The sequence below is a fragment of the Typopeltis vanoorti genome, chromosome 20, assembly GCF_054136105.1.
Source record: "Typopeltis vanoorti isolate ZY-2024b chromosome 20, IOZ_Tvanoo_1.0, whole genome shotgun sequence".
Classification (NCBI taxonomy): Eukaryota; Metazoa; Arthropoda; class Arachnida; order Uropygi; family Thelyphonidae; genus Typopeltis; species Typopeltis vanoorti.
Window position 1 is genome coordinate 65,485,263 of NC_143568.1, and position 14,386 is coordinate 65,499,648.

Sequence of the window (14,386 nt, forward strand, 5' to 3'; positions counted from 1 at the left end):
AACCAATTTATATATATGCAATGATGAATTTGAAAGACGAATTGTAGATCCAAAAATAGTTATGGACCCTTCACACATGAACAACAATCTGAGCTACAGTTTGCCTGATTCCCATAGCGCAGTAATCCAGTACTGGCACTCTAAAATTAGCTGTCCCTCACATTCAACTCATGCTAACAATAGCATGCAGTCACCAATTCAAATATGACTGTTACTATTCTTCTTCTTTTTATTAAGCTGCTGGAAAGTCCATGTTTTTTTTTACCTTGTTAGTTTTATAAGTTTTGTGTTATTTCTTACTCACCTGAAGAAGTTGGGACACTGATGAAACTAGTCGTGATTTATTAGTTTTTTTGTGTTATACTTTCTTGGGTTCTAGTCAGTTAAATATTAATTTTATAAATATATATATATATATATATATATATATATATATATATATTCCAGATCTCTCTTCCTACACACAGTCTTTCTATGATCTCATTCGTTATCATTGCTTGTCTCCTCCACTCCATATTATCGTACTAGGGAAACCTACTTGCTGTCTTCCCTCTGACACTATCCCTAACGTCAGTCTCAAATCTCTTGCTATATAATTCACGCTGCCTCTCGAGTCATTCATACGAACCATAATAATAATAATGTGACCTAGAATATGGACCTGACATTGAGTTCTTGGGCTTAATTAGGTTAAATATAATAATTATACCTCATTTGGAAAAAAGACCTCTAAAGACTCACTCTTCTGCAATTGTGACTGCGAAACTGCTCGATTTACACTACACAGTCCTTTTGCATCCTTTCTACTCTCCAGATTTGGCTCCCTTGGACTACTATCTGTTTCCAAACATAAAAAAATGGCTGGTAGGAAAGAGATTTTCATCAAATGATGAAGTGAATGCTGAAACAACTGCCTATTTTGAAAACTTGGACAAATCATACTATATGGACAGGATATAAAAACTCGAGCATCATTGGGCTAAAAAAAATTGTTTTCTTCATTTTTGCATGGACTTATCGAACAACCCTCGTATGTAAGTTGGTGAAGGGTTGTCACTAGATTAATGTGAAGATTTTTCATAAAATTAAAGGAAACAGGGATAGAACAAGAGGCCTTCCTGGAAACTGTATACAGAAGGTCTGAGCAATGGAGTGAGGAGTATATTCTTTTCATAGAGAGTAGTTAATGAGTTTGATACATTGCCTTAGAGTGTGGTCTGTTCAGAATTGGTGATTGAGTTTAAAGATACTATTGTGGATTTGTGTGTGTGAGATAGAGGAGACTTCCTGCCATGAGTCTTTGGATTCCACTGAGGTCTGATAATATGAATAAAAATCCTCTTCAAAAGGCTTTGATATGGCTTTATCTAGATGTGTGTGGATTTGGTTATCTGGATTTCTTGGGAACCAAGATGGTGATAGGTCTGAGGAATGCTCCCTATAAGGATTGATTAAAACTTTGGGGTTTGCAAGGTTTTATAAAATTGATAAAGTAGAAATTTTTCAATTCAGGACAACATTGGAAAGAACAAGGTGACTCTCCTACAAGCAGGATAATTTTAGTTAGTAAGGGCAAGGACATGAAGAAATTCTTAGTGGAGAGTGATGAATGAATGGAATTGGGTGTTTCAGGCCGAATGCTATATCATTGAATGAGTTTCAGGAGAGGCATAGTAGTAGGTAATATGTGAATAATAATTATTGTGAACCACTAGTGAAGATTCTTCATTCTATGTCTGTATAATCAAAATAATAAGAAAGTGAAATATGCATATGTTTACTTGTGTATGTGTGCACAAACACAATCAATTTGTATAATAACTGCAGATAATTTAATACTTTCTTTTAGATTCCCAATAAAAAAATTTTGCCATTTATGGAAGAATTTGAGAGTAAATTCAGAATTACTGGTAGTAGTAAATTGTATCAGAAAGCAGTTTTAGAAGCACTTCAGGTATGTTACTTAACTCTTTGGTTATTTATATTGATTTTATTCTCTCTCTAACTGAGATTAGCGTGAGCAAGGACAGTAGAATTTTTTTCCTCTTTAGTGAAATTTAATTTTGTTTTTTAATAAGCACAAACCAAAACAGTGATTTCATGAACTTGATTTGGGATTGTAGTATTCAGTGCAAATGCTGGAAAAATGTGTATGTGTATACAGACATACATTAATGTTTTGGATTTCTGAACAGACAGGAAGAAATGCTTGTAGTGAATGAATAACCTCTTGCAGACATTTGGAGGGTTGAGGCAACTATATCAGCTGGTAATATCCAGAATGGAATGAAACATAAAGAAGATTACAATTATTATTAATATCAGACCTTCATGGAGTCAAAAGACTCATCATGGGAGGTCTAATTTTCAAACAGAAATATCATTGAACAGCACCTTAAGCCCATTCATTACATCTGCACTTGCACAGTCTTAGAAAATCCTCGTTCCCTTGATCACATCCTCCTTATACATCTTCCGGGATTGTCTCTTGTTCTGTGCTTATCTCCCTCTACTCAATGAAAAATCTTCTCTGTATTAATCTGGCAACAATACATTACCAACTTATATGTCTCAATCATATACTCACTTCTGTTCACAAGGTTCTGCAAACCAACATTCCCTCAACCTGACTATGTATTCCACATTCCAAACACCTGAAACTGCCTTAGATACTTATTTCTGGACCTCTCCAAGATATCCTCATCTCTTTGAAAACCAGTGTGCTGTAGGTTCTTGTAACTCTTGTGTGTGAGATAAATATATAAAAAAAAATAAATCTCATTCTGTCCCACCAAGTTTCAAGACCTTACATTTTGTAACACTGAATTGGCAGCTCTTTTCATATAATCAACCACATGGTCTGTTCAGATCCTCCTGTAAGGTGACAGCTCTACTTCTCCTAGGACTTCCTAACTTTGCATCAACTGCATATTGCCAGTTATGTTTTTTCAGTATCATTAATGTACAAGTTAAACAATAATGATCCCAAAAGAGATCCCTGTGGTGCACCACTAGCAAACCTTCCCTTCTTTATGCATAGGGGAGTGGCAAAACCTATCTGACAGCCAATAACCTACCTAGCTCGCTAAATCTATCATCCAACCACAGTCTGGTACAATTTAATTACCAACTTGTTATATGGCAGTCTGTCAAAAAACCTTTGAAAAATCCAAGTAAACCATTGTATATGCATCTCTTTATTCAATTAATTTGTCATATTCTTTCAGAGAGCTTTTCTCATTACAGAAATTGCAGTACATTACAGAGTATAATTATACTTGGCAAGGAATTATGCTTTAATTACTGTCTAAGCATAAGCAAAGAAAGTTTGCATGTGAAGTACCTTCACAACTAGTCTAGTGGTATATACAGAATGCTGACTTCAAATTAGTTGCATCAGTATCCCATAATGAAAAACATTTCCTTTCAAATTTAAATATTGCTATGCACTATAGAAAGAGTCACAACTGAGATTGATTTCAACATCCTATTAAAGTGCCTGAGGGGGTGGTTATCTCCAAACACTCTGACTGATCTAAAGGATCACTATAAAACACCGTATCACTCTAAACCCCCCAACTTTCAGTACCTGCTTATCCCTTTTAAAATTTTAGTAACACCAGCATGTTCCCTCTCAGACAAAGGCAATTTGGGAGAAGTTATAATATTTCATTCAGACACAAATAATATTAAAGGTATTTATTTTTAAAACTTGTAACACTGAATTTATAACACTTACATTATAATAAATTACAAACTTGTGCAACAACTTTTTAAATTATAAAATATATATTTAGTAATGAATTACATATATATGCAGTACATTTTTCAAAGAGAATTAACAGAATTTAGCAGAAAATTCCATCTGCATGGTTCAAACTACCTGAATTTAAAATTTTAATACAAATCATCCATTAAATCATGCAATCACTGTCAACTAGATGCATTCGTAATGAAGTTCAGTCAATACATGCCAACAGACACATATTTAAAACTTCCTTTGGATTTTTTAGTTATTAAAAAATTAATCATGGAATAGGCTGGCTCTTATTGTTATTATCCCAAGACTCTCATGAAGTCAAAGACTCATTGTGGGAAGTCCCTTTGTCATACACACTGCTCATCATGCCATGCCTTACATTTAAACTTGGCAGACACTAGACTCTTAGGCAATGCATTCCAATCATTCACTCCAAGCAAAACTTTCCACGTTAAAAAAAAAACTGCATCCCCCTACTTAAACCCTCCTTATACAGCTTCCAGGGATGATCTCATGTTCTGCCATCCACATCTCTCACCTTTTTATGAAAAGCCTCGTCAATGCTAATCTTATAACAACTCCTTACCAACTTGTATGTTTGTATCATATCACATTCCCCTTTTCCTCCTATCCAGTGGACTCTGTAAATGGCATCTTCTCAACCTTTCTTCATACTCAGCATTACAAATTACCTTAGTCAATCGCCTATGGACGCTTTCCAATATTTCTTCATTCTTTAGAAATCAGGTGTCCAAATCTCTTCACAGTATTCCATATGTGGCTTAATCAATGCCTTATATCAGAGGTCGGCAAAGCGGTTGATATCAAATCCCGAGGGGGGGGGGTCGATGTGGCTATCCAAGGGATCAAAAGAGTGAGTCAATAAACACCTTAAACAGTTTGAGTAACAACTAGTAAACATGCAAAATCATAAATTTTTAATATTCTTTATAAATTTCTTTAAGCATTTCTTAAAAATTTCTTGAAATATTTCTTATTGAGAAGCAGTAATGAAGTAAAAGAGCAAAGGAATTATTATTTTTAAATTGAGAAATTTATTATTGATAACATTTATTCATTTATTTAACAAGATGGGGGTTGATGAGGGATCAAGGATTCCATGAAGGATTATGGAATCAAGGATTCTATGACCCCTGCCTTATACAATGGAACAAATTTCTTAACTTTTACAAACCAGTGTCCTCTGTATCATTGCCAGAATTTGTTGCATTCTCCTCACAATTTTGGCAGTGTGTCCTCTAAATTTTAGATCCTTATTCACCATTACTCTAAGATCTCTTATTTCCTCCACCTCGAACAATATATCCCCACTAAATGTAAACCCTACATCCCATCTTTGTTTCATAAATTTTAAAACCTTACATTTTGCAACATTGAATTGGCATCATCACTTCAATGCCTATGCACTTAGTCTATCCAAGTCTTCTTGTAAGACCTCAACATCTGTTCTATTTCTCACGGTTCTTCCCAGCATTGCATCATATGCAAACAACCGAATTCCCTATTCAAATCTAGATCCAATATCATTAATATACAGGTTAAATAGCAATGGCCCTAAAACAGACCCCTGAGGCACACTACCAGTGACTTTTCTTTTCTTTTCCGGGATATTGCTCTTTTTGCTGATATTTATCAGATAGCCAATCTTCAGTCCAATGCATTAATCTAATATCCAACCCCATCTGCTCTAGTTTGACTATCAACTTATCATGTGATAATGTATGAAACGGCTTTGCAAAATCTAAGTACACTACTGTGTATCCATCTCCTTCATCCAATGTAGCAATCGCCTTATTTTAATAAGTAAGTAGATTACTGAAACATGACCTCCCTTTAGCAAATCCATGCTGTCAATCAAAGATAATACCACTTGTCAACCCAGTTTTGGATCCTGGTTCTCTCTAACCTCTCCAACACTTTAACCAACAATAACAACACCTGACACACAGATCGGAATGTAATTTGATGTTCAAGTTTTGTTACCCCCTTTGTGTAGCAGTTCAATTTTGCCTTCTTTCCACTCCTTTGGAACTTGACCCAGTGTTAGACTCATATTAAATGCAAATGTCAACTTCCTGGACATTCCTTCAAAATACATGGGGATCTATCATCAAGCCCCACAAACTTATTAACATCTACTTTTCTCAGTTCCCCCATATACTTTTTGCTCGCTCACAGTCACTCTCTCCTTCTCACCCACTGCTCTCAAACTCTACATGATATCACATTCACAAGGGTGAAAGACCTTCATGAACTGCTTATTGAATATTTCAACTATATCCTCTGCAGCAGTTATCCTTATACCATTCTCTCCAATCAATGTCATCCTACCATAATCTTTTTTTTTTGTTGTTGTTTGCTATATTGAAAGAACTACCTAGTTTTTTTTCCTTCTTTTTTCTTCTTTCCTTCTACTGCTGATACTACTCTTTTGCTATCCTTATCAACCTAGTGAATCTTCTTGCCTGTTCTTTGTACTCCTCATGGAATTGGTTATTACCAACTCATGTTGTCTCCATAATGCCTTCTTTCTCTGTACTGCATGCTTAATCTCTTCATTCATCCATTTCACATCTATCTTATTTAATCTCCTCACCTTGGAATACATTTAGACACTGCTTCTACTAAATAGTTCTTGAATAGCATTCAAGAAGCACTGAGCTCCTTTCTGCCCAACTCCTCATTCCATGCTGCACCTGCAAACTGTCTCCAGAGCTTCTCATAATCACCACCCTTGTACTTCCATATGCACTTTCTTTACAGAAGTCCTCGCATGGCTGACACAAAGGTAATCACTTCATGATCATTTTCACCAACTTGAAGGAGATTTGACACATAATTTATAATGACATCCTCTGATGAGGTGAACAAATACAAGATTCTCAATCCTTGTGTACCCTCTGTTACTTATTGTCTGAGGTAGTTGCTCCTCAAAAATTTGAGAAATTAATTTTCTTTACTTCTGGTTGCTATCCCGTCATCCCAGTCTATGTTACCCTTATTAATGATCACCCTTTTCCTATTTGCTTAGTTAATTACCTTATAAATTTTATGGTCACTATCCTCCACATTGCAAGGCCTATAGCAGCATCTGACTAAGTATTTCATTCTGTTCACCTCTATCTCACACCATACTTCCTCAAAGCCACTATCACCATTTCCATCTTCCATCTCTACCTTGTATAGACAACTCATTTTCTATCATCAATAGAATACCGCTTCCCTTTTTATCCTTTCTATCTTCATTAAAAAGGGTAACATAGACTTGGATGATGGGATAGCAACCAGAAGTAAAGAAAATTAATTTCTCAAATTAATTTTCTTTACTTTCTAATTAATTAATTTTCTTCCATTTCTAATCCTGTCAGGATGCCATCCTCATCCAACCATGTCTCTCTTATTTCAACAATTTTTGTATGAACGATCTCAATCAATGAAACTATTTCATTTTCTTTGTTTTTGATACGTCTAGCATTCGTATACAAACATAATATCATTTCTGTACCTATAGCAAGATTCACTGGTACCACTTATTAGATGTTGGTTCTCCAAGCCTTTCTCAAGCCATTCCTCTCTCTCTCTCATTATCCATCCTTGTCAAACACAACTGTTTCCCTTATATTCCAGACCATCCCATTTCTGTCTTGTCTACTCACACTTTCACTTCCTCTTTGAGCATTGAGTTTTCTCATTCACTCGTTTTTCTCATTCTCTACACTCATGCTACTCACTTCTCCATTCATATGTACCACTTCAATCCTTCTTTCTTCCTTACTCCTGCTCTTCCACACGGCTTATTATTTGCTCAGATCTGTTCTCTGCACTCATTACTCTCCTTTCTGTCAGCAGTTTCTTCACATGAATGACCCACACCAAAACCATTTCAAATGCAGTCTATTACTTTTATACAGTTCAGCTCTTCCTTCAAACTCATGCCACACATTAATAAACTGCACTCCTTCACACATTTCCAGTAACATATTTTTCATAATCCTTTCTCTCCACCTCATCTCTTCACTATCATACCTGGGCAACACAACAACTACCTTTCCTATCATGCTATTATCTTTTATCCTTCTCAACAACCTCCTGATATTCATTCTTACATTCTCCTTATTTGCAGTCAATTCATTTGTTCTCATTACAACTACCAACCATTTTTCTTGCATATTCCTCATATGCAATGCTTCAGTCACTATTCATTTTACTTCCCAGAAAACAAACCTTGTGCATCTTCTCTTTGCCAGACCTCTAATAATTGAATCTCTGTATGCTACACTCAGGATTCTTTTGTTACCTCTTTCATACCAACATCATTCATTCACCATCTTCTTCACTCTTCCATACATATCTACAATTTTCTTGATTTCAGTCTGCACCCGCTTCATCTCTTGCCTCATTCTCACCAACTCAAATTTCAAATTCCTTTTTTCACTATCATTCATTCTTGCATTCTTATTGTCAATTACATAAACTCCTTAAAAGGTGATATTTGATTTCATTGATCAGAAGAAGGAATGCAGATCCTATGTTTAGGCTTAAATGAAATCAAATTGTAGGAGGACCTCATTTTGCCATAAGATTTGTAGCTTACTTGCCATGGTTAACCATATCTAATAGGTTGCGGTCAGGAATAGCAAGTAGGAGGAAAAATGATAGTGGCTGGATTATTTTGCTGGATGGAGATGAGAATTGGATGACCAAAGTAGATGATATAGCTGAGCTATTTAATGATAACTTTATTAGAGCATTCCATTCAGGTACTACAGGCTTTATTCCTAGAAGGATAATGAGTATAGTGTTAAAAGCGAATGAAGAGCATTTATTCCAAATACTGAGTGTGCTAAATGTGAATAAGGCAGGGGGGGGGAACTAAATGTTATTTCACCATCTGTTTTAAGGGAATGTGCTGCGGAACTGACTCTGACATTAACTTGGCTGTTCAATGAATGTCTTGCAACAGATTCCTAGAGAGTGGAAAGAGGGTAAGATAGTACCATTTCATAAAGGTGGTGGTAGAATGGAGGTGTCAAATTCTAGGCCTGTTTGTATTTCTTATGTAGTTGTTAAAATTTTGGAGAAATTGGCCAGAACGTATACAGAATTGAGCAAATGAGGGTAACATTATTTATGCAGGCCAGCATGGATTTGTTAAAGAGCACTTTTTTTTTTAGTAATCTTTGTTACCTTTTGCAATAGAGTATCAAAAGCAGATGATGAGGGTGAGGTATATTGTCATTTTTTGGATTTTCCAAGGTATTTGACGGGATGCTACATGAGAAGTTGATTTTTAAGTTGCATCATTATAGGTTTGGATATCAGGTTAGTGGATTGGATTGGTAATTGGCTATGATAGATATCAGAGAGTTGTATATGGAGGATTAATATCAGGGAGTAGGAAGGTTACAAGTGAAGCTCTGCAGGATTCAGTTCTGAGACCATTACTGTTCAATCTTTGTCACTGATATTGTCACAGGACTACAGAGAGAGATGATCAGTTGTTTGCATATTATGTGAATCTTGGGAATGTTATTGGTAATAATGCTGATATTTTGGTCTTCAAGAGGATTTAAATATACTCGAAAGGTGGGCAAACGAATAGGGATATCACTTTAATGCAACTAGATATAAGACTTTAAATGCTTCATACGCACTTATTGGAGTTACAATGGAGGAAGTGGTGGAAGCAAGGGGTATTGTGGATAGAAATTTGAAGTTCTGAGGACATATTGCAAAGGTTGTGAAGACATCTCAGAGAACTGTAGCACTGTTGAGGAGAACATTGACCATGAGAGATAGAAGTATGTTATTTTCTGTGTAAAGCCTTGATCAGAACACATCTGGATTTTTGTGATCAGACCTGGTCTCTGGGATTTGATTAGGACGAAGTAATATTGTGGAGAGGGTGTAGAAACAGATAACAAAAGTGATATCAGGACTGTAAATGTTGATTATGAGGATAGAGTGAGGGTATGCAGACTGTTGAATTTGGTTGATAGAAGGCAAGAAGTCTGTGTGTGTTTGGGGGGGGGGGATTTGATCGCAATAGGCTGTTGAAGGATTATTATCATATTAACACTGAGGAAATTTTTCATATAGTAGAATGAGAGAAAATAACAAGGACAAGAGGGCATCTCTGAAAATTGCAAAATGAAGTCATGAGTAAAAGGGTAAGAAGTGAGTTTTTTGCAAGGAGAGTGGTTGGACCATGCAGTGCATTGCCTAAAAGGGTGATGAATGCGCAGATAGTGGATGAGTGCGAGTTGTATGATAACCTTTGTATTATTATTATTATTCAGGCCTCCATGGAGTCAAAAGACTCATCGTGGGAGATCCTTCCTAAGAACACAAAGTCTGTCAATACTCATTGAGGGGAGGTCTCCCCTAAGAAACACAAAGTCTATCATACCACTCCTTAAACTCATTGACCGTTCTCGCACTCACCACTCCATCAGGCAATGCATTCCACGGCTCAACCACCCTCCATGCAAAAAAAAACACTCCTCACCCTCTTGCTCACAGTTTCCTTTCGCAACTTCCAGGGATGGCCTCTTGTCATCACTCCTTCCTGCTGTTCAACCAAATGAAAGAACTCCCCATGTCAACCCTGTAACCACCTCTCAACAGTTTAAACAGTCAGCCTGGTTGGCCGAGTGGTTAGTGTATCTGCTCTCCAGCCAAAAGGCTGCGGGTTCGAATCCCGCCGTGGGCACGGATGTTTGTAAATGTCTGTGAAAAGTACTAGTGCTGGTAGTTGGTGGTAGAGTAGTGTAAAATTGGTACTTATTGCCTTTGTAGGATTGGCTGCGCCATTATAAAATCTTACTTGTTCTGCCATTCTAAGATCTTTCTCTAAGTCTTTTGTAAAATCTTTATCTCTTTTATTCATTGTTCTCTAAAATTTTCGTCTTAATACGCATGTGCTTATTGAATTTATCTCTAACACTTAAATCACCCTAATAGTCTCAATATTCTCTCTGGGCTGATCTTTACCTATAAGAACGATGCTAATGGTTTAAGGACAAAGGGATTGCTAATGGTCAATACCAATTTCTTTGTTCAACACTGGATCTGATTCCTTTTTCAGATTCAGGGAAAATTTATATTATCCTGTGCCACCCTGAATCCTAGATTAACAAAGCGTGCAGAGTCAAGGAACTAGAACACAGTTTAGCATACAATCTTACTTCACTATAAATTACTTTTGCAGTTGTAGCCTCTCTATTAATTCTATTAATTAATCTCCCGCTGTGATCCGAATTTTATGAGAAAGTGCAATAGAGAAGAAAATCAGGCAAGTCACCAGTTAAATTTAAAAAGCTAAACATTTAATTTCAATTGATGCATCTTACACTTTATGAATATACACTAATAAAGCAATCTACAATTTCTAAGGAATGAGCATTAATTATTCAAACTCTCTATCTTTATCATAACATGCAAAACAAAGAACTTCATATATAGATTACAATTTCTACTTGATAGATCAAACACACTCTTCTGTACTCTTCAATACTAAGGGACATTTACTAATTGAATCTCTAAGTTAACTCCATGTGCTCTTATAATAATTCTTTCACTAAGATTTCATAATTACTCTACTTTAAAAGTAAAACATTCTCTAGAGTCCTTCCTATAGTTGCAAACTTTCTTCTTATACACAATTACTTATAAAAACATAGGCTGTACATTACCAACTGCTGGGGAACTGTTTGGCCACTTCACATTGCACAACTGGACAATCATTTATGATTCCTGGTTCATTCTGCTTGTCCTGAGGCATTCTTCAAGGGTATGTCCAAGCTGTAGTTATCTCCGCTGCCGAAAGTAGGCATATGTTGTTCTCTGGTTAACAGGCACAACATCATAATGATATCTCCAGAAACATCGGAGATTTCCTTCCGCTGGGCTGATCGCCGACCAGTAAACTTTCAAGAATTTCATGGTATCGTTCCTCAGTCTTTGTCTCGAGTCCGCATCGAAAAGCGGGGGACGAGAAGAAGCCACGAGGAGGTTCCAACACACCAAAGCACGAGTCCAAGAGTAAGAGAGCTTTTTTTAGGCGCTGCAACGACTTTTTAATTCACGCACTACTGATTTCTTCTACGTCATCGTTTTCTCCTCCCCTTTCTCCATGTCACTCTACATCACCCAGTATTCAGCGCGACACATGGAATTCTGGCGTGCTCTTCAGAGTGTGTGTGTATGGGGGGGGGGGGATCGGCTGAGGGAATGTGGACTGCGGAGTTTGGTGAATAGAAGAAGGAGAGGTGATATGATTGAGACTTTTATTATTATTATTACATCACACCTCCAGAGAGTCCAAAGACTCATCGAAAGAGGGCAATCTACTGTTAAATTCTGAATGAAACTAAAATTAAATTAATTAACGTTTCCTACAGAATTAACATGGGTTTACATTTTGAATCACATATTGATATATTGGGCATACTAAATTCTTGTAAATTACCAAAGTATTACTAAATTGAGGATATTTTCACTACTTTATGTTATAATGTAAAATATTGTCAATTGCTTAAATGCTTAAACCTTGCTGTTTTTGTGTAAGTACTTACAAATTGCTGGGAGAAAAGATAATCCAATTAAGTAAAAGTGGCCGGAATCTAAACACGTGCTACAAGTACAAGTGCACTCTTTAGGTAAACACGCAGATAAGACTCTGACCAGACCACACAGTTAATTTATCCCGTTCAAATCCTGGGGACCAAATCTGAGAACAATAGTCTGTGTGGTCTGGTCAGAGTCTTATACAATGGGATGATGACTCTTTTATCTCTGCAGATCAGTTTCCTTCTCATTATTGCAGTAATCCTCTGTGTTACCTTCACCATGTTTGCAACATGTCCCCTAAATTTCAGGTTTCTATCAATCATCAACCCTCAGATCTCTTGTCTCCCAAGTATAGCTCCTCCAATAGAGTATGCAGCATCCCATTGATGTGTCCCAAACCTCAAGACTTTACATTTTGCTGCATTAAACCGACACCCCCATTCATTTGCCCATCTGTCTAACTTATTCAAATCCTCTTGCAGGACTACCACATCTGCACTATTACTAATAACTCTTCCCAGCTTCACATCATCCAAAAACAACTGAATATCCCCTTGCAATCCACTGACAATGTCATTGATATGAAGGTTAAACAATACAGGTCCCAGCAGTGAGCCCTGTGGGGAAACTACTTCACCATACACAACACTCTGATACCTATCGGACAGCCAATTCTGAATTTAGTTGACCCATGTGCTGCAGCTTATCATGTGGCACCCTGTCAAATGCCTTCACTAAGTCCAAGAAAATGGCAGTATATGCGTTTCCCTCATCTACTGCTCTTTTAACTTTATTATAAAAGGCTAGCATATTACTAAAACAATAGTGCCCCTTCACAAATCCATGTTGACTCTCACAGATAACATTACCCTCATCTGCCCAATGCTGTATACGGTCCCTCACTAATTTCTCCAAGATCTTAACAACTACTAATGACACACAAACTGGCCTATAATTAGACATTTCCACTCTGCTACTGCACTTATGCAATGGCACTATCTTACCTTCCTTCCATTCCCTGGGCATCTTTCCCATAGCCAGACTTTCATTGAAAAGCCAGGTCAAAGGAGCTGTTAGTTCTTTAGCAAATTCTCTCAAAACTCGTGGTGAAATGCCATCCAGTCCCACAGCTTTACTGACATCCAAAGTACTCAGTATTTGGAACACACTCTCCTCCTGCATCTCTAAACCTCGAACCTGCCCTATCCCTCTAGTATTAAAATTTACTCCTCCAGGATGAAATACTCCAATAAAGTGTTTATTGAAAATTATGCTATGTCTTCTGCATCAGTCACTCTATTCCCATTTTTATCCCTAATGTTATTCTTCCACAGTCATTTTTCCTCCTACTGGCCACTTAGCTAAAAAATTCCCTAGGATTTTCTTTGGATCTTAGAGCCAATCTCTTCTCATATTCCAGTTTCGCCTTCCTTACCATACTAGTCACTCTCCTGGCCAGTGTCTTATATTCTTCATGCATGTTCTTTTCAACTGTCTCCTTATATCTCTTCCATAGCCTCTTTTTCGTATGCAATTCCTGTTTAATATTGTGTGTCATCCACTTTACTCCAAATTGTGTCCTCTTCTTCACTCGTGGTATATAACTTACTATTGCTGCTAATAAATATTCCTTCACAATTTTCCAAGCACTAATGATATCCTGTCCTTCCAATTCTTCCCTCCACGAAACTTCCCTAAGTTGATGTCTTAGACTATTATAATCACCTGCCTTATAATTTCACATATGTTCCCGTCTCTTTGATACTTCTGCATGTCTATTCATCTTCCAAGTCAAAACCATATGGTCACTCTCTCCAACTGGTGGGAGAGATGTCATCTCAGTTATTATCAACTTTTCTGATGCTATGACCAAATCTAAAAATCTTGAACCTCTTGTTCCCTCTATTACATGTTGCCTAAGACATTTTTCCCTCAAGAATTTGAGAAATTCCATTCCCTTATTGCTACATGCATCTTCCTCTCCCTAATTTATACTGCTTTAGTTAAAATCTCCCATAATAATCATTCTTCTTG

General features: G+C 36.7%; 1 protein-coding gene across 1 annotated transcript in view; it reads left to right on the top strand.

The window, feature by feature from the left end:
• The window catches only part of LOC150095526 (inactive DNA (cytosine-5)-methyltransferase DNMT3L-like), a 361,976-nt gene that overhangs the window by 120,590 nt on the left and 227,000 nt on the right, over positions 1 to 14,386 (top strand). Inside the window, exon 6 of the mRNA XM_090410700.1 lies at positions 1,850 to 1,954. Coding sequence (XP_090266826.1) covers positions 1,850 to 1,954 — 105 coding nt within the window. The remainder of the gene's footprint in view (positions 1 to 1,849; positions 1,955 to 14,386) is intronic.